The sequence below is a fragment of the Lissotriton vulgaris genome, chromosome 7 (genome assembly GCF_964263255.1).
Source record: "Lissotriton vulgaris chromosome 7, aLisVul1.2, whole genome shotgun sequence".
NCBI classification, from domain to species: domain Eukaryota; kingdom Metazoa; phylum Chordata; class Amphibia; order Caudata; family Salamandridae; genus Lissotriton; species Lissotriton vulgaris.
In genome coordinates, this window is record NC_141695.1 from 613,693,930 (window position 1) to 613,717,766 (window position 23,837).

The following is a 23,837-nucleotide window of genomic DNA, read 5'->3' on the forward strand; positions in this document are numbered from 1 at the left end:
GGGGGGGTTAGGGGCGGGCTGTGAAAACTTGATAAAGAATGGATTGTTCTCTGTCTCTTTGTTGAGTTAAAGGGGTAGACAACCTCAGTGGGTGTTGGAGGATTCTCAGATTGACTACTGATGATGTTCTTTAGAGAGGGAATGGGTTTGGTGTGGGCGAGTCGTATTTGTTTAAGCATGCTGTGGATTTTGAGATTGCATTACTATCTCATCCATCCAAATGAGGTTCATCCTGGGATGGGCGCCTCTGTGTTCCATTGTGTGTTTAAGCAGATAAGTCCAGAGCCTATAAATATGGGAACTGACCACCCCTTTATTCTTCGGGAAAAAAACGTGGAGCTTTGTGTAGGTTGTAAGGGAAGCATACCCCAAACTTTACTTTTGTCCCACTTCCACTGATATGTAGGTGGCCCCCCGGTCTATGATTTAATCAGTCTCGCTCTCTTCTTTGCAGCTGGAGACCGTAACAGTGTGGGCAGTGATGGGAGCTTGGGCAGCATCCGTAGCTCAGGCAGTGGGCAGAGCACGGAAGGGACCACTGGGCACAACTCCAACCTTCTGATCGAGAATGCAAAGGTAGGCACCCAACAAGAGATGATCGTACAAGAGAAAGACAGCGGCTACCAGGATTGGGGTAGGGGGGGGGGGGGGGGCTTGTGGTGCAGGCAGAGAAGGGAGTGTGGTCAATACTTGGCTGTGTCATATGTTTGTGGATCTTTGATCTAAAAAATAGATCTAGCAGACCAAATTTTTTTTTCTGGTGCAAGAGCTCAAAATCAGAAGTCCAGATGTTTTCCGGTAATGTTGCCCAGCAAACTTTCGACAGAGGGCCTCGAGTTATGTTTTTTCACCAGAGAAACTAAGAAGTGGGTGTTAAAAAGAGAGCAGCATTGTGTAACAATCACACACAATTCTGCAGCCAATGTAGATTCATAAGCCTATAATATGCCACTGCCAGAAGCTTGGTACACAGTGGAATGCGTCTGCTGCTAGTTCTCGTGATGCTTTTCTTTCAGGATCGAGGTGAAGTCCGTGGTTAATAGGCAGTATCCAGAATTGGACTTGTTGGCCCCTGACTGATCAATTCCCCGTGGCCTGTGCTTCTCAACATCCCAAGATAGTAATTTCACAACTTACAATAAAATGCATTCAGATGCAATTTTTTTTATAGGTCACAGATTATGAGGGGCACATCCAGGGCTTGATTCAAAAGGTAAACGTTTCCAAAAAAGCATTTTACTAGTAGTATCTTTACAACTGCGTGGTCTTTGCACATAAAAAGATAGGACAGTCCTATTTTTTTATGTGTGGAGACTCCGCAGTCGCTTAGATACTACTCATAAAATACCTTTGTGAATAGCAAACAATCATAAACTTACACAAAAGTGCAAGTTTACCTTTGTAAATCAGGTCCTCGGCATTATTATGTAGATATAAAAGGTAGCCAAGAAGCAGCCATAGACTCTTTTAAGGCAGCTGTTTACCACTACTTCAGTCACACACCCACATGCATAAGCAAAGAAATCCTGCTTGGCAATTAATTCAGTACAATAATCTATAATTGATATGTGCCGCAAAAGAAAAGTACTTGCCTATAAAATAGTTTGTTGCTTGATTGCGATAGTATTATAGATTAACTTGCTATGTTTGCTGCCTCTCCTGTTATTTTGAAGGGTTTAAATCAAGGGTAATATTACATCTGTCATTACTATGACATTTATCAGCTTAAACAATGTCAGGAAAAATAAAAGCTGCAGATTTACTATGAGGTGTGGGGCATTGCTGGTTTTGTGTCGGTGAGTTATTCAAGGCATGCTCCCACATAATAAATGTAATGAAAAATAAGATGCTGTTTCAAGATCAAATGCTTAATGGTAGAATAGGGCGCCGCATATGAATATGTTAGATTCTAACTGCAAAACTAATGTTAGAGATATAAAACTTGCTATTTATACATAGAAAAAAGCATGTGACAAATGAAGGCGCTGTTCAGAGATCTCAGCTCATCAGAAAAAGATAGCTCACATGGAGTTTGACAGTCTGGAGATCCTCTGTCTGAGCAGTGCTCAGAATGAAAACGTTTTTATAAAGATTGTTCACAATCTCTTGTTAGTTTCTGAGAAGTTCTTCAAAGCTTTTTAATCTTGAGGGGTTTCCTTGCCTTAGAAAACTTATTTCACAGAAATGGCTCTTCTCCTCCAGGGGATCATTATTATTTGTCAAAAGCACTGAATTGGCCCACCCATGCTTGGTATTGCAGAGCACTTTTTCAGAAAAATGCCCTTATCAGACCCTTATGTCTGTATTGTTTGCCTTCTACCGTCTCACTGCTCAGTAACCTGTGATTTCTTCAAGTAGTCCAGAAGAACTTTGAAGGACAGAAAGAGGCTGTATGGTCTTCAGGAAGACCTTCAGAGATGCGAAGTCCTAAGAAACGTGGAGAGGGTGTTCCCTCTACCTCTGCTCCTTCTAGCCCCTTCATGGTCCTCCTGGAGAGTGTGGAGTCCAGGCAGAGATCCCATAAGATGAATAAAAGACATAGCTTATCGACATTGAGGTTCATGTCATCAAAGGTAGGGTCAGTCACAACTTCTTCGTCATTGCAAGTTGGCTTGACATCGAGCAGTGGTAGGTCAATGTAGAGGACAAGGGGTGAGATGGTGGTCTTCGAGGGATTCCACACCAAGCAGATATTTCTGCCTTTCTGCTGAATTGATCCACAAGTTGAAGAGAAGGGTTCCACGTACTCCATACTGACTGTTCCAGGACCTATTCACCATCCAGGGAAATCTAACTTGTGGCAACTCTGCCTTCTGCTTAATCTCACTTCTGAGCATGCGGCCTCTCCAGGTCTTTGTCCTGTAACATCATTGGTTGCTGTGCCACCAGCAACACCACAGCCTTCCCTGCCTATAGCTCCAGTGGCTCCTTCTCTGATGCTACCTCCACCAACTATATTCACCAGTTGTGCTTCAGCTTTCTACCGACATCCCAGTATCACTAACTAGCAGTCTACTATTTTCTAGAACCAGGTCTAGAACTCTTAAGAAGGTGATCTAGGAGTACACATTACCATTCAGTTAGACCCTCCAGAGCAAAATCTCATTGCACCTACTCATACACTACTTCTTCGTTTTCAGTTTCTCAGTACTCTACAACCCTTCCTGATTCACCACCTGTGAGCATATCTCCTATAGGTGATATTTCCACCTTCAACAAAAGCCTTGATGAGTGGTGCTAAGAAATTGACTATTCCTGTTTTAATGGTCCAACCAAAACTTCAGTGATTTTTTTTAGAAAACTCTTTATCCTCAATCGTATGCTCATCCTTTGCTGTATTCCAGAACTACTTGAATTTGGTAATGGATTTGTTTTAACTCCAGCTTCAGCCAGGTCTTCTCCAGCACGGTTGTATAAGTAGGTAAAACATCTCAAACAGGACCCTCTCTTCCTGCGTTCAGACCTTCTGCCTGACTGTTACATTGGCTGCAGCAAGAAAATACCACCCCATGTCACCATCCTCTACAGTGCTGCCTGAGAAGGAAAGCAAGCAAATTGACGCAGTCAGCAGACAATTCTTGGGAACACCAGCCACTACTATTAAATCAGTCAGTGCCACTGCCTTATTTGGGCAGTACCTGGGAGACGCTACAACTATTACAGAAGGTCCCTTGAGAAGACAGAAAGGACTTCTAAAGGTGCTCCAGAAGCGGATGATGAATCTAATCAAGTGATTAGTGCTGCTGCAGATTCTCCTGACATGGCTGCCCAGTGCTACTATCAATGCCTGGCTCTTTGAAGATGTACATGTCCCCATCTGACAGATTCAAACCCAGAAGCTCAACAAAGAATTTTAAACTTTCTATTCTGTGACACCACTTTGTTTGGAGCTCAAACTGAATCATATGTACAGGCATTACAAGAGATGTTATCAGCAGAAGAGAGTTCAAGCTCCTCATGAGCCACAGAAGTACCTTTATCAACAACCCAATCAAGAGTTATTTTTGACCTCAGAAGACCATAAAAAGAAAAGGTGGCCAAACAATACATGTTGCCGCAGGCTAGGCCTCCAAACAGTGACTCCCATCTCCCCCTTCTTCCATTCTCCACTCCAGTAAGGGCAAGCTGTGAGAAAGTGCCCTCTTTCTGCATGGTTGCTCCCACTTTTTGCTGAATTGATTATGTGCTTTGGCTGAGTGTGCCCTGGGCTTCTGGTAATCCAGTACCCAGGGCCTATGTTCTTTCCCTAAAAACTGCCTAAACCCAATTGGCATCTCTGGCCACAGGTCAGCCCCTGGTAAATGGAACCTCAGGTACCCAGGGCACTGTGACCAGAGAAGCCTCCAAGGACTGCATCACTTATTGTGCCACCCTTAGAGGGCCTGTACCACTACACTCACACTGCCTTTGCAGGCTGCATGTTTTGGTGCAGAACAAAGTGAAGAGCCTACATGTCACACATCTGTGTGTCATGCCTACAACCCAAAGCCCTGGCATAGGTCAGTCACCACTCTAGCTGGGTGCACTATACCAGTGGTGAGGGCACAGGTGCATGAGTCCTGTACCCCTACAGTGTCAAAGTCCATTCTTAGACGTTGTAAGTGCAGTAATGCCATTAAGAGTATATGGTGCTGGGAGTTTGTCATTACGAACTCCACAGCACCATAATGGCTACACTGAAAACTGATAAGTTTGGTATCAAACTTCTCAACACATTACACCCACACTGATGCCAGTGTGGGATGTAATGAAAAATGCACTCAGAGGGCATCTTAGAGATGCCCCCTGAAAAACTAACCTACCACTAATGTTCAGGCCGAGTGGCTGCTTTCAGCTGCCACCACCAGACATGTTTCTGGACCCCTGGGTCGAGATCCTACTGCTCTCTGGGGCCTGAAACAATGCACATCCTGGAATGAGGTGCCAAACCTCCTCCCCAGGATGGGCAGGGTTCACAAAGGGGCAGCTCACAAAGAACCTTTGTAAAGAGTTGTTTTTCTCTGAGGTTCAAGTCCCCTCTTCTATCTATTCCTCCAAAGAAGACACTCCATGCTATCTAAAGTTGCTCTGTTTAGAATTCGGAACACTCCCAATTAAAGGCTAAGTGAAACCTCTCCCTTACATCAAAAAGTAAAGGAAGTTTACTCCCCCTATTTTCTGGCTCTGGTTCAAACAGGACTGAAGCTAGAAAATCATCCAATGTTAGACCTCAGGAAGACAAACCCGTACCTAAAGAAACTATTTTGATTGCCACTTCACCAGATAAACCCCCAGCTGCATTGGATGTGTGCCATAAATCTTCATAATGCATATTTGTACATCTCCCAACATTCAAAAGCATTGCATATTCTTGAGATTTGCAGTAGACCATGCCCATTACCAATCTATAGTCTCACCTTTAACCTTAATCAGCACCATAAACCTTTTCTAAGTGCATGTCAGTAGCTGCAACGCATGTCTCTACCCAGATTACATCACTGACTTATAAAAGCCTCAAGAATCCCAGCACCACTACAACCCAGCACTGTATTTTTCCAATTGAGTCTTCTGTTAAATCTTTCCAAGTCTATGGCGATTACAGCCCACCTATTGAGAGATATGATACATTTTCTCTAGAGCCCAGCTGGTTTACAGACTTTCTAGACCCACTTGCGTTAAGGCTTTTGTCAATGTGGGAACCCGAGGCAGAAAGCCAGCTGTACTGCAACCACCCTGCAACTCACCGAACAGTATCTGTGTGTGGTGCATTTCGGGTAACGATCGATCCCATGAGATGTCAGAGGGATAATTAGTGGAAATCGAACCTTTTTTTCATTAAGAAAAGACTCGTTCAAGAACATTAGGATACAGGAGCACATTTTCAAAAATGATTTTAAAATCAAAATCGTTTCCTAGTGCACACAATAAAAAAACAACTATATGAATATAAACATTACAGTAACGATTACATTCACTAGGAGTGTGAAGATCAAATAATATTGTAACATTTTGGTAATATCATAAATCTTTCTTTGTCAATATTTAGAATCCCACTGTCACCTCTTTGGCTACCTAAATTAACCTTAGCACCAGAGCGAAGCCGTAATTCAAGTTTCATAGATGGATCACACCTGCATACCTCTTCTGAATAATGAAGACGGCGTTCAAATAAAGTAACAGCGTCAGTCATTCTTGTCTGCAGAAGGAGTAGGCAAGTAAACCCAAGTGAATACTAAGTGTTGCCTGATCGCCTTCAGCAAAGAAAGATGAAATTGTTCTGAATGTCCTCTGTTCTTCATCCCTGGTACGAAGTTCATCTCTACCTTTCGCACTGTTCTGAGCTTATATAATATATATGCTCACTGTTGAACTTTTCAAAATAAATAACTGACAGAAAAGACCTTGGCACTCTTTAACTTACTTACATTCTGTGAAACAGTTCCCTTTGTTAAAAAAAAAAACAATAAACGAGAAATTCATTTTATCAGCTTCCGTGAAATCATCTTCCTAATTATTTTTAACTATCACCAGAACAGAAAATTCGATTAATAGAATATAAAAATATATTCAAGCAGACTTGATTATCACATTTTAATAAGCAATGATGTGAATAAATGTACATTTTATATTTCAACATTCGTATCTAAATAACTGTCATAGATAATGCAAGAAAGAGGATAACTGCAAGGGAAAAAACATAATATTTATAACAGGCGTTATCAGCAAAAGCGCATGCTTCAGAGGAGTGGTGGTGTTCTATCCGTCTGAAGTGTCAGAAACTTCTAAGGATGAAACGTCATTTGGCTTGTAAATTTCATCACTTCTGGACTTGATGTTATCCTGCATTTTTGTTGTTCCAAACACCTGTCTCCAAATGAATCCTTTACAACAGTGGCTGGAAGACCAGTATTGTCAGCTCTCGGGCATTTGGGAGGACAGATTGACTTCCCTCACACTCTCTATCCGGCTCCTTCCATTGGTGGTACCAATCATTTAATCTTCTTAATGGTGTTCCTATTCAACCAGAAGCTCAGTCTCAGACCATCTAAATGAGTATTTTTCAGTTGGGTTGGGTAGTCCATATGGACAGTGTTCAGGTTCAAGGAGAGTAATCGGCAAAAGAAAGTCTACCGCAGCAGCTTTTCTGGAGTTGAGTGTGGTTCACATGGCCCTCAACCCGTTTTTGCTGAGCTACACAACATTTTTCCTGATTGTTCAAAAGACAACACAACAACAATACATTACATCAACAATCAATGAGGCTTGAGGTCCAGAGCTGTTTCTAGAAGACCAGACAATTTGGAGATGGTCCATTGCAAGAAATCTACACATCACAGCAATCCGCCCACCTGGAGTCCAGAATGCAGAAGCAGATATTCTCAGCAGTCTTATTAAAGAAAATCACAATTAGGTGCTGTCGTACAATATGTTTTACGAATGGGGTTCTTCGGACATAGGCTTATTCATCAACACAGACTACAGCGGGGATAAGATGTTAGAATCACTCAAAGCTTTTGACCCCTTTATGCCCCCGATACACAAAACACGCCGCCCCCTCCTGCTGAGCCGTAGTATGTCATCCCGCAAATACTCTTTCCGAACGCTAGGCTTCTCATCTTGAAAGCTATAGCTAAAACATAATACTTTCTCCATAGTCCATTTCTGCGTATGCTAGGTATTACACTGGGCCGAATCGCATGATCAGTAGGTGAGCCAGTCAATTGGGTGAAGGGTGGGTATTTATGTAAAGTTGTTTATTTATTTAAATTGTTGTTTCCTTCACAAGAGAATAGTTGTAACAACTAATGCCAACAGTAAATCTTACAAAGCAAATGTACAATAAGAAAAGGTGGGATGTACCTGTGTTACTTATATGACCAGATATTGCTGAAATGTAATAACCGCAAAGCTCGAAACAATGTCAGAATGTACCATTGGCTAAAGCACTCTAATATTGCAACACGTCCTATAAAACCAATAAAATTATGTTTAAAAAAACCACAGACTACAGCGAATGCCCAAATTGTGCATCAAGGTATTCCCAACCAGGAAGGGCAGGGAACGGTCTTTTGATCAGTTGGTGGAAAAGTTTGGCTACGCATTTTCTCTAGTACCTTCGCTTCTATTGTTGATCATCAATCTTGTGAAGAACAGAACAAGGATAATCCACACTGCTCCAGAATGGCAGCAGTGATAGTACACCGGCTTTCTACAGCTTTCAGAACACCCACATAAGAGACTGCCATGCAGACCGGATGATATGTTCAAGTTTAGGGGCTGGATCCTCCATCCCAACCTTCCCTTGTTGACCTTGGCAGCCTGGCTCCTGAACTCTGGCGAAACACAAACATTTAAATCTGCTGAAAGAATACATGAAAATCTTGACAGAGGAAAGGCCTCCATCCACTAGAATGTACTATTTCTTTACATGGAAGATGTTTTGCATCTGGTACTTCCAAAAAAACATCAACTCAATCAGATATGAATAATAAAAGGTACTTCTATACTTGCTTCATTTGTGAAAGTCGAGGCTGCAATTTATTTCAGTAAAGATACACGCAGCAGCCAGTACCGCTTATAGAAAAAACCCTTCAAAAACACCCCCCCACCCCCCAAATTCCAGTTGTTAAGGACTTAATGGAGGGAATTAAGAAGGTCTACTCTTATTTCAGGAGACCTTCCCCTGGGAATTGAACATGGGTATGTCTAAATTAATTATTCATAAGTTCTCTGCAACACATTTCCTTTAAGCTGGCCTTTGTAGTGGCAATTACGTCTACCCAGAGGGTAAGTGAGTTCGACGTCCTATGACCTAAGGAACCATATAGTGTTCTCCATAAAGATAAAATGGCAATGACGACTCGCCCTACTTTGATTCCAAAAGCAGGGTCTGATTTCTATGTTATTCAAACAATTTCCCTTCCAATTTTCTTCCAAAATCCAGGTGAAACGACTTTGCATTCCTTTGAAGTTAAAAAGCTTCTAAAAGTTCATCTGAGCAATGCTAAATATGCTAGACAGACTGTTAGTTAATTTTGGTATAGATTAACCACTTCAAAGAAGTCCATTTTGAGTTGGATTGCCTATTATAAATTGTTATGCCACAGTACTTCCAACTAGCCCCATGCCTTTTCAATGAGAGGTAATACTACTGAAGCATTATTGAGAAACCTTTTTGTAGGTGACATGTAAGATGGTCACCCGGAGGTCCATATTTACTTTTACAAGACAAGTTTTGCTTTGACACAAATTCAAGACATATTCCGAAGTGGGCCAAACCACTATGCAGAATCTTTTTGGTTAGTGCTGAATTTGATATTTTTTCCTGTGCCTGTTATTTTCTCCACCTTTGTTAGGGATGGGCTTGCTATTCTATTCAGGGCATATTACTAATATTGACAATGCCATGAAGGAAAAGGAATAGTTACATACCTGTAATCTTAGTTCTCCTTTGGTGTGACCTTCATTATAGTCATTAACATACCTCCCTGGAGAAAGGGCATAGTGAATTATACTCAGTACTGTTATGATCTGTCATTTCCATTAAAAAAAAGAACTAGCTCAATTGCTAACTACTGGACATGATGGGATCCTGGTGGTATGCTATTCCTTAAAGGAGCAGTGTAGTTTTCCGAGACTTTCAGGTTTTAGCTTATTAGACTACACTGTCCCGTTTTTATTCCACTCTTCTTTTAAAAAAGGTCTGTGAACGTTTTCTGGTCGTTTTCTTTATAAAGAAAACAGTAGGAAATTGGTCAATATAGTCTTTAATTTTTTTCTTCCTAAATTGCATTTTTGTAAATATAAACGTATAATCATTTTTTGTGCATGCGCTATAAAAAAGTGCTCTGGGATCCACCATGTGGGCAGGCCAGATCAGTACTTATGATTATAAAGAAGATCTAAAATGATTATAATGAAGATCTATGATAAAGTTCTCCCTTGAGGAGATCTAGAATTACAGGCAAGTAACTAATACTTTTTTTTGTGGGGAGGAAGGAGAGAAAAACACAGGGAAGAAATGGCAGTCATTGTTGTTGACTCATTTTCTGGTCTCTGCTTTTAGCCGCTGACAAGTGCAGGGGAAGATATTCTAACACCGCATCACCTGGGGCCTGAAACTTGGACTGGTGCAACTGACCCAGTAACAGGTAACAACAAAATCTGTCTCAGAAATGCCTCCTTGAGGCCTATTAATTTAAAGATCTGCATCCCCTCCAGGACTCTAGATGCTGGGGCCTCTTTTCCCTCCTTCAGGAGATTGGTACACCACACATACAGGCATCCGATATACAGGTAAATGTCTGTACACACTACCCTTCTTGAACATAAAGGGCCATAGACCCTAATCACCCCTGGCCCGACACATGTGGACCAGTCCACAATCACAGTGTTCTTCCTTCTCCTCCTATCTCTAGTCACCCACATTGCCCCCAGCAATACCACACCAGTGCCACCCCTTAACTGCTGTGTGAGGGAAACGATGGCCAACCCAGGAGCCAGATGGAGTAAGGTCTTTGTGCCCTAAATACCACTGCTTGAGGAGGTTAATATCTCTCTCTCTCTCTCTCTCTCTCTCTCTCTCTCTCTCTCTCTCTCTCTCTCTCTCTCTCTCTCTCTCTCTCCCTATTTGTGTTCTGAACATGTATTCTTCTCCTAACTTACATGGCAACTCTGCTATTCAAGAAGGAGAATTTAAGAATGTAAACTTTACTATACTTGCTACTCTTAAAACAAAGTTCTCTCAGTGCTATAGCGTATCCCGGTCATAATCTTCCTGCTGGGACTTTTCAAATGCTGTCCCCAAGGATATCTCTTCTCCCCAAGAAAAACATGCATACCCTGACCAAGCCTGCTCTAATTCCCGATGTAAGGTTTCCTACTTTCCTTACTACTGTGACACTACATAATGTGAGTCTGCCCACCTATTATGTGTGGAGTACATTGACTTTGAGAGCTAGGAGGGATCATGGCTACATGCTGCAGAAAGGGACAGAAAATTGAGTGAATTGGTGTTGATTTTTGTCTCCTTTCTTCCAGGGACACTACGCCGTCCAGTGCTGCCCATCAAACTTGGGGAGAAGCTTGAATTACAACAGCAGAGATGGCCGGAACAAGTGCTGGAGGGAAAGGTACATCTACGTACAGAAAGTAGCATACCAGCAGGAAGTGCTGTAGGGAGCAAGGCATCCTTGCTGGTAGAGCTGAATTAAGAACGCCAACAGATGTTAATACAATGAAGAAAGTTCTCTAGTAAGGTGTGCTGCAGCAGAAATTACATAAGCAGGGAGGCCCTTCGTGCAAGAAGGTCCCCCACTAGAACTCAGTGATTTGGAGTCCATTCACAAAAAGGTGGGCTGCAAGGAAGTTATGAAATAACTATTAGGACTGTGAAAAAGTGCTGCAAGAAGAGTAATAGGCTAGCAGGGCTTACTGAAGGTGATATACAAGCAGGGAGTGCTGCAGTGTGTGCAGTGGTGAGATTGGTACCCTAGCAAGGAGCATTGTATCAAAAGCAAGGAGTATTGTATCAAAGGCACTGAATGGAGAGTCTTGCTAGTAAGAGACTCCATCAGGGAACCCATTGAGGGTGGAGATCCATCAGCAGGGAGTGCTGCAGAAACCGAATACACCAGATGGGAATGCTACAGGGAACAGAACACATGAGTATGTGGCAGTGGTGAAATGGGTTCATCCTGTAGGGAGCTTTGTACAGAGCAAAATAAATAAGAAGGGAGCACTGTAGGGACTAGAATAAATCAGGGGTGTGTTGCAGAAACAATATGTAGAAGGAAGGAGAACTTGAAGGGGTACTGCAAGGAACAGGATAAGCTGAGACTACTTGAGGAACTGGTTTAAGTCGAGTTTCTTCAGGAAATTGGAAAAGCAAGGAGTATTGCAGGAATTGGATTTAACCTAAGGAAGAAGCACTACAGGGAAAATCAGAGAGGTAATTACCTTTGGTAATGCGCTCTCTGGTGGAAATGGTATCAAACAGCAGATTCCTCGCCTCTTAAATCCCCCCAGGTGCCAGACTGGCTCAGAAACATTTTACAGCAAATGCTTCCATGCCCCGATAGGTGGTGCAGCAGGAATCCACAGCGACCTCGCCCTGCCTCCAGAAATGACAGCATGGCTCTGTATCTAGGTGCCACCCCTGCAGACTGACTGTCAGTTTACTATAAAGCATTCTGCGCCCTTAGATACGAGTGTCCGTAACATTACAAATCATGACATTGTGCAGAATCTTACATGGGACCTTATTATAACCTAGAAGTCCATTTCGTTGGAAGTCGAGGAGAGCGGACAGTGGGGAATCTGTGGTTAGATACAGGATTCACCAGGGGCAGTATTACAATATGTACCCCTGGGGCGCAATGGGTGTTTGCTCCCACTTTGCACCCCCCCATGGCACTTTGGTATTATAGAAGTGGGCGCAGATGCTTGTTCTATAATACTGATAGTGCTGACGCACTTAAAGCGCCAGCGCTACTTCCGAGGGTGTTTCTTCATTTGCATAGGGGTGTGCCCTATACAAATGAGGGAATGTCTTTGACTCTGCACCCACGCCATGTAACGGACGCAGGCGCAGAGTCCAAGCAGCCCTCAGGAGGTGCACTGACCGTGCATAATTTAAAAGGTGGCACACTGTTGGTGCACCTCCTGAGAGCAGCCCTCTGCAGGGAGTAAACGGGGTTCCCCCAGACGTATTATGCATTGTGATTGTTTGCGCCCAGCGCACCTTTTAAAAGGATCACAATGCGCCCTATTATGATTGTATTTTATTGTACTTGCATTTATATAGTGCTTACTAACCCTGATGAGGCGTTGAAGCTCTTTTTCGGCGTGTAGCACGCTACTCCGGAACCCATAAAGGATTAGTGTTGAATTAGAATAGATTTCAATGTCCACAGTCTTTCATTTTCTATTAGGCATTGATATGTTCCTGGGATGTAACCATATACAAACACAAGCGTCGACCCGTTTCGGTGGTGTTATGCAGTTTTAACCACCTTTGATCAAGATCTATATGAGAGTGGCGTTTTGGAGCCCTGTGGAGCCCCCCCTGAGATTGAGCCAAACATAATGAATGTTTGTACTTTCCTTGATATGACAGAGGAAAATATTGTATCAATTTGATAAAGAGGCTAATATATAATATAAGTCTTGAAAAAGGTGGTTTAAAGCTGCATAACACCACCGAAACGCGTCAACGCTTGTGTTTGTATATGGTTACATCCCAGGAACATATCAATGCCTAATAGAAAATGAAAGACTGTGGACATTGAAATCTATAAGGCTTGGAATTCCATAGGGAGTAACCCAGAATAGATGCCACTATTCAGTTGCACATTATTTTTCAGTCTCTTATTTTATGTACATTGCTGTGTATTAATGTGTTTTTTAACTTTTTTTATTTCTTGATGCATTGTGTTTTTATGTATATTGATTGTTTTGGAATATATTTGACTATATAATTAAAGAAAAAGCTTTTTACTGTATTTAGTTGGTAATTTGCATATATTGTAATTGACTAGTAGGGTCTGGGGCCGCTTTGTATGATTGCGTGTGACTGATGTCTGCAATTTGTTGGTGAGACAAGCTGTGTAAAACATGTGGATGTGAACACTTTAGTATTTCCTCTCCAAGAGAATTTTGCTTTGTTTACCTGTGGTACCCCTTCTCTTGGACAGTGGGGTCGCTCCCTTCTTTTTCTAAATCATATTTCACTGTAACAAAACATGTAGGAGAAAACCTATTTGAAATCCCTTTAAAAATGCTTCTCAACTGATGACTGAAATGTAGGTGCTGATCAAGCACACATAGGAAGGACAAAAAGGCTGAGAAATAACAATCAACAGTGCCCATGACAAGTCCTTGTTGGGCCAAAGACTGAACAAATGAATTATATCAGAAGGTTTAGCCTGCAATAGATTAACCCGATGTTCCTCACACCAGGCCGCACTTTTCCCAATGTCCAGAGTACATTGATTTGTTGATGGATGGCGTGCCACCAAGACTGTCCACCACTTCTATGTGAGGGTCAAATCCACTTAACTAGCCACACATGGAAAAGCAGATTGTAGAGATTTGGATAATGAATCCGTTCATGTTGCTGGGGCAGCAAGTCCTCACACAGAGATAGATGGAGTGAAGGTCAAATGATCAAGCTCAGCAGCTCGAAATACAACACTCTGGCTTCAGCTCAGGGCTGTCAGGATGATCTTAGCCCGTCCCCTGATAATTGTCAAAACTCAGGGGAAAAGTGGCAGAGATGGGGACATGCAGAGGAAACTGGAGTCCCACAGGAGGTAGAGCATGTCTCCCAGAAAGTTTTGGGGCAAAAACTTTAGACCACCAAATGTTCAACAGCGAGTCTTCTCTGTGGTAGCAAACTAATCTACCCAAATCCTGCCCCACTGGGAAAATACGCTTTGACCTACCTCTGGGGGCAAACGTCACTTTCAGTATGCTAGATAATATCTGCTGAGATCATCAGCTCTAGCATTCAGGATCCTGCCAAATGGCTGACGGTAAGATCCCCTGAAGGTCAAGCCAGCACCACAAGTCTCTGCGCTTCCTAACACAGCCCCTATGGCCCTAGTTAACCCTCCTTGTTACAGTACCACATGGAAGTCATGTTGTTTCATCAGAAATGGCAGATGGCATGCCCTTGATGGAAGGCAGAAAGGCCTTGAGAGCCCGCTATATACCATGCAGCTTCAAAGGTTTAATGTGACGCCTTTGCTCCAAGGGAGACCAGGGGCCTCTGATTTCCACCTTGCCCCAATGGCCTCCATAGCCCTGAGTCAATGTATTTCTTACCATTGTGATCTGTTTGTGGGGCAGGGAGAATGGGTTGCCACACGTCAGGTTGGCGTCCTTTATCCGCCATTCAAGGTTGCTTCTCTGAGATGCAGTGTTGTCAGAATTATCCCTAGTGCTTGAGCCCATTGAAGGCAGATGTTAAACTAGAGATTCTACATGTGCCAGTGGGCATAAGGCACTGGAATGTTACCTGAGAAAACAATAAGCTTCAATACCAGCCAGACGGAACCCAGGATCAATTCTAAAACATCAAGATCAATGGGGATACCCATCTGGACTTCTTGTGTTTATGTCAAGACTTGTCCTTCGACATTGTCTTAGACTTACCTGAAAACATAAACTTAGACCAGGACTTGTAACAGGAGCAACCTGCGAATTGGAGAGCGACCAGCACTGCTGCTTATACACCGTGACATGAAGCTTCACCTGCCACTCCCAGATAGATTTTGCGTGCACCTAAGAGCATTTGTTTCTGGACTAATATCGGAGGCACCAAAGACAGATGTCATGTGGTTCTGTGACAGACATTAGATTTCCTCCAAGCACAACATGACTTTAAGGCAGTAGTTTTTGAAGAGACATCCCTAGCACACTGTCAGCAAAATAATTTTTGAGGTCAGTAAAGCACCAACCAAAGTTTTGGAGCTTAGCTTCGGATCTGTGTTGAAGGGGGCAGTGAAAAAACTACTGACACTGTTGTGCAGGGTTGGTGCCTATATACGACTCTGTCAATCCTTCCTGAAGCATAGTTTAGTCTCTGCAGAGCCCTATGGAACCACCTATTGCTACAAGAGAGTAATTGCTTTAAAGGGTTCTAGATCTAGTCTGTCGCCTCAGAGAATCCTAAAGGGGAATAATCCGTGGTTATAAGTATCCATCAGAAATGTAAGGACTAGTACTGGGAACAGTATTCTTAAAGTGGTACCATAGTACAGTGAGGGGTCTGATAGTTTCTTCATCCAGTTTCCTTATGTGCTTTTACCCCTTTCGCAGCAAAATGTCCCCCATTTCTATAGACTTATGATGACTCTTGACCTTACCAGTTTTTCTTGTGTTTTCAGGATGCACATGTCATTCACAGCTGGTTGAGCGAATTCCAGCTCGAGATGTACACTGCCAACTTCATAAATGCTGGTTATGACCTACAGACAATCAGTCGCATGACTCCAGAGGTAGGGTTAAATTGCATGGGTGAGTTGTCCATTTGAGCCTGAAATTTTGGGGAACTGTTAGCCCAGACCATCTCCTGATCCCCAAAGAAAAGTCCAGCGGTCACTGCAAGGTCAGCAATCACTATTTAGTCTCTTCATACCGAGACAAGAGCCTCCAAAGGCTATATTACACTCCATGAATAAGCCGACATCCTCACATTTTCAATTTTTGACTCCTGAGGGAGGGGTAACCAGTCACTGCATGGGCACATCTGGGGTTGGTATACATTGCAAGACATCAGATTAATCATACAAGGAACGCCCAGGTCATCACAATTCAATTAGACCCCTACAATGTGGCTTGTAATTCCCCCCTATTAGTCCACCACACTCCTCGAGTAAAGGGCCCTCAATCAGTGCGAGTCTGCCTTTTAATGGAAGATGTCACAGGCCATGGGAATGTTACTTGACCACGGAGGTAGGGGGGCCAAAGAGCCACCACCTACCTATTACTGGATGGGTCAGCGGTCTGTATAAGGTCACTACACCCTTGACGTTCTACGGTGAAGCTAAGATGTCCCTGCTTCTGCAGTACTGCTCTCGTTCTGATTCCATCTTACGTTGGTTTAGGTGTTATATCTCTTTGCAGTCACTTTAGTTCTATGTGTGAAATGTATATGTATTGTTAACGACTCCCTAACGTGAAATCCGCCCCCAAATTGCTTCCCTGCTGCCAAGGGCATGTATTGAATTCAGGTGGGTTTACCAAAAGTCATTACTGTGAGAAACAAAAGTCTTCGTCTTGATATCTTGACTGTCTGCTGGGAAGAAATTTCAAACTACCCAACTCCATTGCAGATATCTTACCTCATTTTCTATTGAACAAAGCTGGGTGCGCCAGACACTAGGTGTTTTTCGCGCTCACAAATGTACGTTTTATTTGATTTTTTCCACCAGTCTTTACTTCAGCTAGCTCCCTTTTGCATATTGTATTTGAGGGGAGGGTAATTTAGAATGGCTGTTTTTGTGGTGATTTTTTGCAATTTTTTTATCAGTGTACTTTGAGTCTTATCCTCTTACTTTTGAGAGAATCCTTCAAGTTATGCATACCCGGAGCAAAATGCCCCATTTGGGCAGACACTCTAGTTCAGTTTCTGTCCATTCATCTCACTGTTTGCAGACCCTTGGGTAAATGAACCTTAAGGCCGTCAGGGAATGGAGTATGAAGGTTCATTTGTGGCTATGTGAGGGTGGCGTCCAGTCCTTGAGGTTCTCACAGCTACAGCCCAAACCTTCAACTGAGAAATATTTATCTTGTGCATACATCTGAATTAGGAGATGATGGCCACCTAACACAGCAGCCAAAGATCACTCTGAAACCTCTGCTGTTTCGGAATGATTGGCACAGCTTAGTTGTAAAAAAGGATGCCTGGCACAGAAACCAGTTACTTTATAAACTGACTCAGTTACTGAAAATGGAAAGGAGTTTGAAAATCCCACTTTTCTGGACCCAATAGTGGTTGGGTAGTGTTTTTTTTTTTTTAAAGAGCTTCAATAGAGTTCGTTTCTTCCGAAGCCCTTAGGCCCCTGATGAATTGGTCTCTTTTGTAGTCCAAATTCAGAAAGAATTGATGGGTACCAAACCAGAAGAGCCAAGGTGCCATCTCTATTCTTTGACACTTCAGAGTACAGAGGTAGATACTTTCACAAAGCAGCACTACCACTGGTAAGGACAGAGGCATGCCAGCATGCATTCATCTGTGTCCTTGATACCATTTCTTCCTGTGTTTGATCTTGTGTGGGAATGCCTTCGCACTCAATGAGAGAGTGGTTGGTCAAGATTTAAACCTGAATGTAAAGAGCGAGGTGTCTAAACCAGTTTACGCTGGGAAATATTGTGGCAGGAAGATTCGACGCAAACACTGACATTCTGAATTATTCTGTCCCTGGAGCTCCGTAAGGCTCACAAGTACAAGACTCCTGAGAAAAGAGTGGGGAACAGGAAAAGGGGGGAAGAAACACCTCTTCTGCAACTAGAGTAGAATGACCTCAAAATTCCACTTGGCTCATGTCGTCAGTGTTGCATCATAGTCTGTGAACCCTGCAATGGATACGTTGAATTCTCTTTCATGCGTTAGTAGAAATTTCGTTTGATATTTAAACCATTTATACAAGTTTACTTACCAGCGTCCGCTAGAGTAGAGTTTTAAGGAACAGCAGGAAGTACCAAAACACCTCCATGAATCCGATAGCTGCAGTAGAACACCTACAAGGTGTGAGACAAACACAGCAAAATGCCAGCCAGTCAGCAAAGCAGACATTGAAAAGCAGGATGAGTGGAAACTGGAAACGTATGAGACCGATGAGGGACAAAAACAACAAAGGTGAAGAATCCTAAGGCCATTGAAAGAAGTTTACAGGCTCTTTATTCTGATACTGCCCAGCACGACCGGGATATACTGTGTAACCAATGATTTGTAAATGGTTTGTGATCCAGAAATGCCACCTAAAAACCTGTGATAATCTTTAACCCAATCGCCATTTTCCTCTCTTCCAACTGTTTCTTTCCAACTGCACCCCTTTGCTTGTTGGATTTATAGAACTTCTGTACAGGTGAGCATCCTGTCTTCACCAGCTGTAGATCACAAGCTCTGCACACTTCTGTCATCAAGTGTTGGGCTTGGATGCTGCCAAGTAGGTTTTCTTCAAGCAAGCAGTTTTGAGGTGACTCATGATACCTCCCCTGAATCCCAGAATACACCAGGACACATACTCCACCTCAGATTGTTATCTTCTCCATCAGATTCAGATGTGTTTCTTTGGCTGTGCACTGAAAAACACAACTGTCAGCTCTGGTTAACCGGAGCACACCAAGCCAAGAAGACCCTAAGCATTTGAAGAGAAAGCATCAAGAATGCATTGATTTAACAATCTCAGCGAAGTCTGGTCCTTTGAAAAGCCTGGAGCCAGGCTGAATACGAATGAGTGGGAGTGGTACGGAGAACCAGTTCCCATGGGCAGACCTGCATGGGGTCTGTAACCTTTTTCTAACTAGAGACAACAACGAGATGGCTTGTGCTGCATGTGACGCCTTCAGACCCAAGAAAACTATTTGGCACAGAAGCTGGGTGCATTATTCCGCTGCGCAGCACCAAGACTTTACACTGTAGTTAAGGACCTTGAATAATTCGACATCAGCAATGAAATGGTGGGGTCCGTCCATCCGGTAGCATGAAAGACCAACAGGAGTGAAATCTGATGTATATTTTCTCCCATGACTCCAACTCTTGAAAGGAGCAGTCTCCATTGCCCCTACTGAAAACGATACTATCTGCCAGAACAAAGACTACATTTCATGTTTCCAGGAACTGAGCAATACACCCTTGGCCTTGTAAGGACACTCAAGGATTTCAACCACTGTAAGCTTCTAAGCATCCCACTGCCTCCATCCCCCACCACCACACCACCAAACTTAATGCCAAGGAAAGGGTCTAAGTCGCTTTGCCTTGTCCTCAGTGGAAGAGCCACAAACCAAGAAGCTGTAAATGTCGCAACGGTGCACTGTAGTAGACAAACTTTGGCAAATTTTAGTCCTCAGTAAACTTGAAGCCGTGTTACCAAGCCGATACAGAGTCTTGAAGCAGAGGAACTGAGCCTCAAAACAGAGACTGCACAGAGCCATCTACAGTACTGAATTGTATGCCAAAACAAACCGAAACATCTGGCATAAAGGAGGAAGATGAGCCGGAACCTAGACAGCGCATCATTTACATTGGCCCTGTAACAGGGCACATTGTAGCAAGATCCCTTTCCACCACCAAATCACAACATAAATGTGCAGTCTAAGCTTCAAGGAGCCATTGTCTGAAAGCATAAGGACAGATACAATCCCAAAGAAAAAAGCCCATAGAAACAGCATACACCTCGAGATTTGCGGAGGCTACACCACACACACTGTCTCCAGACATGTCTCTGGCTAACTCTATGAATAGTTGTTCAGACCTCGACACAAGTACCATTGTTAATGCACAATGATTCAGATCTTGTGGAATAAGATCATCGCTGGCATGACTACCAAGTGAATCCACCCGATAACCCCACTTAAGGCTGCCCACCAAAACATAAGAGGGCATACAGCTAGGAAATATTATTTAATGATATAACAGGATTCTTCACCACCAGATGAAGCAAGCACATTGACGAAGCAGGTATAATCATGGCACTAGGCACATCAACTCAGTGGTGCCTTGCCAATTCAGTGGCCCTTTTATCTCACTATGATCACCAGTGTCTTTCTTCAATATCAGGTTTGGATCTAAGTGTCTGGTTTTGGCTCAGAAGTCCAACAGCATCCAATAGGTCTGCCCTTTGATGTACAAGAGATGGAAAAAAATTAAGGAAAAAACTAATACTACCCAAGCCATGGACATATTGCTAAAGATATATTGCAGATCCTCTTCAAATCACCCTCCTACCATGACTGGTGGGGTGTAGCTTGGAAATCTGTTCACTCTTAAAAACTTGGGTAGGATCTCTTGTAGCAAATGGATTAGTTGCTTACCTAGATCCAAGTGTTTATAGCATTTAGGCTTCAGATACACATACCCCTGCCATTTAGGGTTAGGATCTTACGCTGCAAATGATTTTTGTTCGAATCACTCTTTTCGAGTCATGAGTTACCCTGTTACTCCTTCCCAATTGGCAATACGCATGGGCCCGATTCAATGTTACATTTTATTTCTCCACCATCCAGTTCAAACGCTTACAGACTTGATGTACTTTGCTTCTGGCCAGCACTGTAAAACTCTACCTCCAACCATCCAAAGCCTTCCTGAACGCCCATATCTTGTTTTCTGACTTTTTTCTTTTTTTTTTAAACGCTTCAGAGGCTGTGGTAGAAGACTTCGATTTTTGCGGTGCCTACTCCCCTTGGAGCACCACTTTCAGCAAAGAAGGTGACAGAATAGAAGCCACTTAATAAAAAATGTATTGCCCAATACCCCTGGCCCAATCTCCAGAGGATGTGTAACCTTTGCCTGTCTCCGGACCACAAAGACTGAGTACTGCGTATATTTTCAGGTTAAAAAAATCTACTAGGCAACTTAGTGACTGATGCTTGGCACACATCAGCATGAGGCACCAATCAGCACATGTTACACCCGACATCTTCAGTGAAGCATTCCTGCTTGTTGCTGAGGATAAGGAAGTGGAAGGCTTAGAACATTATGCACAAGGCATCCTTGCGCACCGGTCCAGCTGACAGGTAATCCACTCTGGTACATCCAAGATGGAAGAACAAGAGATGGAAGAGGTTTCTTCCACCTCTACCACCACCGGGCCTCAAACCAAGACGACGGCAAGGACTGTGAGTATAGCTGAACCCCAACACCCTAAGCTCACAAAAAGCCACAGACCCGCATAGTAGAGCGCCATTCTTCAGGCCTCCAGCCCAGGAACAGTCTTCTGGGCTTTCACAGCCTTCAGACTTCACTCGACCTCTAGGCAAGACATCAAACCTGAAACAGGACTAGACTAAAAGCCTTAACTTACATTGGCCCACTGCACCAAAAAGCCAAAGCACCTTTCAAAGTCAAAGGACCTATTGGCGTCTACACACCACTCGGCACCAAAATTGATGCTGAGATCACCATGCGCCGCTGGCTTGTATGACTACCAGAGACCAATTCTGGAGAGACTTCAGGAGGAAACTGCTAAGCGACAGAGAAGTCTTTTTATCCATCCCATATGGGGAAGAGTTCCTCTAAGGATCCAAAGGCTTCAGAGGCTCCATGCAGAAAGAGGACACTCCTTCAGAGACTGTGCCGCGATCCAGCTGGTACAAGGACACCACTACAAGCTCCACTCCTCACATAAGTCTCCCTCGTCCTCAACTCCATCTGCTTCCCTCACCGGCATCCCATCACATTCCCCACCACATTCCTTCTTGGACATCGGTAGCCCCAGTGGGTACAACCTGTCCTCCAACTTTGAGGCCCAATATTATCCTCATCCCACAGATGACCCATGGGAGGATTGTGATGTAAACCCTCCAGGGGATCCAGACCGTGAGCCAGTCCCACCCAATGCCTCTCCCCAGATGAAACAGGATGCTTTCCACCAGATAAAGAGAGCAGGAGAATAGATGCTGCAGGCAAAAGTATTGTGGTGAGGGTTTCCACAGCATAACGGATTGCTAATTCTCCGGACTTTATCGCACAGTACGATAGGGCCCAGTGAGAGTAGATGGATATTTGTTACAACATCTCCCAGATTAATTTAGGAAGAGGGAAAGCCATCGTATTGGCGGGTAAACTCCTCTCTAGTGCCACAATACAATGCACATTGGGTGCTGCTGATGCGGCAGCAAGAGGTTAACACCTCAATCATCTTACGCCACCATTTATGGCTCTGTGTCACTGGCTTTAAGCCAGAGGTACAACAGCACCTCATTAATCTACCATTTGATTTCGAATACCTCTGTGATCCCTAAGTAGACCAAATACTTAACAAAATGTTTTTAAAAAAAGATACAGAGATAGCCAAGAGTAGGGAGGGCCCTTCCAACTTCATACACTGGGGTCTCCTTTCTGAAGCAACAATATATGTGCCCCACAAGGACCACGCCCCTGAGCAACCAGAGTCATATTAATGGCTGCTGAAGTCTGACCACCAGAAAAGATGTAGGGCCTGTACTTGAGGAGCATACTGGGGTAACAACTCAACGAAGGGCAGGCATTTCCACCTAGGGAGCCTCCACCTCAAAGCACTCACTCACCACTCAACCCCCCGCCAATCACACACCACATGTCTGGGGGGAGACTACCTGGGTTTCTTCCACGTCTGGAACAATTCACCTCAGACCGATGGTTTCTCGACATCACTCAACAAGGGTATTGTCTGGAGCAGTCATAGCTGCACATCTCGGAAGAAAGGGATACATGTGTTCCCTTACTTAGACAATTGCATGATGTACGGACACAAAGCAATGTCTATCATGCAATCAGGCTGCCTTCTCTCTGCTCCACAGCTTATACTCCACTAATTCCCATCTTCAATACCTACAACATTTCACCCTTCCTAGGGTCCATTCTCAACGCAGCTCCCTACAAGGCTTCCCCTTAACAAGGGCTAGATTTTCAGCAGATGCGTTCTCTTTTTTAGCCAAATAGTCATCTTCCAGTCAGAACAGTCATTCTTCTCTTAGGCATGATGGCTTCCTGCATCGTCATAGTTCGTTCCCCCACACCAGACAGCACATGCCTGTTGTAGGGGTGGCACTCAGCATAGTGGTCACAAACAAAGGGTTATCTCCATAATTTAGTGTTGGTAAGGGCGAGCACTCATCGCTTTCAGCAGTGGTGGGACACTAACAACCTGTTGCAGGGCAGGCCCTTAATCGACCCCATTCCACAAGTGACCAACACAGACGCATCTCTCTTAGGCTGAGGGTTGCATTTCCACAGCATGACAATTCAAGTTCTCTGGTCACACCAGCAACATGGGCTTTATATCTGCTACCTGGAAGTTCTTGCAATCCACCTACCCCTCAAAGCCATCTTTCAGAACATTTAGGTCAAGGTAGTGCTTATAAAAATAGACAACATGACACCCATGTACTATCTGCAGAAACAGTGTGGAACTCGCTCACCGCAGAGAACCCTCTTAATTTGGGGGCGGGCTGCTATTTGTTTGCCTCTGATAACCCAGTATTTGTAAAGCGCGAACTAATCACCCCTAAGGGTCTCAAGGCGCAGTGGGCCATCAGGGAGATTAAGCAAGCTATTGCCCAGAGTCACAGGAGTGAGCCGCCCTAGCCGCTGCACTACACCTCTCCCTATTGGTGCAAAGTATTGGTGCAAAAGATTAGTTATTGGGTGC

General features: G+C 43.6%; 1 protein-coding gene across 2 annotated transcripts in view; it reads left to right on the forward strand.

Annotated features, from left to right (window-relative positions):
* CASKIN2 (CASK interacting protein 2) overlaps window positions 1-23,837 on the forward strand; it is a 263,177-nt gene that overhangs the window by 193,086 nt on the left and 46,254 nt on the right. For both annotated transcript variants that reach the window (XM_086930758.1, XM_086930759.1), the window contains 4 exons: window positions 455-576; window positions 10,046-10,130; window positions 11,020-11,111; window positions 15,870-15,980. In XM_086930758.1, the coding sequence (XP_086786884.1) occupies window positions 455-576; window positions 10,046-10,130; window positions 11,020-11,111; window positions 15,870-15,980 (410 nt within the window). The remainder of the gene's footprint in view (window positions 1-454; window positions 577-10,045; window positions 10,131-11,019; window positions 11,112-15,869; window positions 15,981-23,837) is intronic.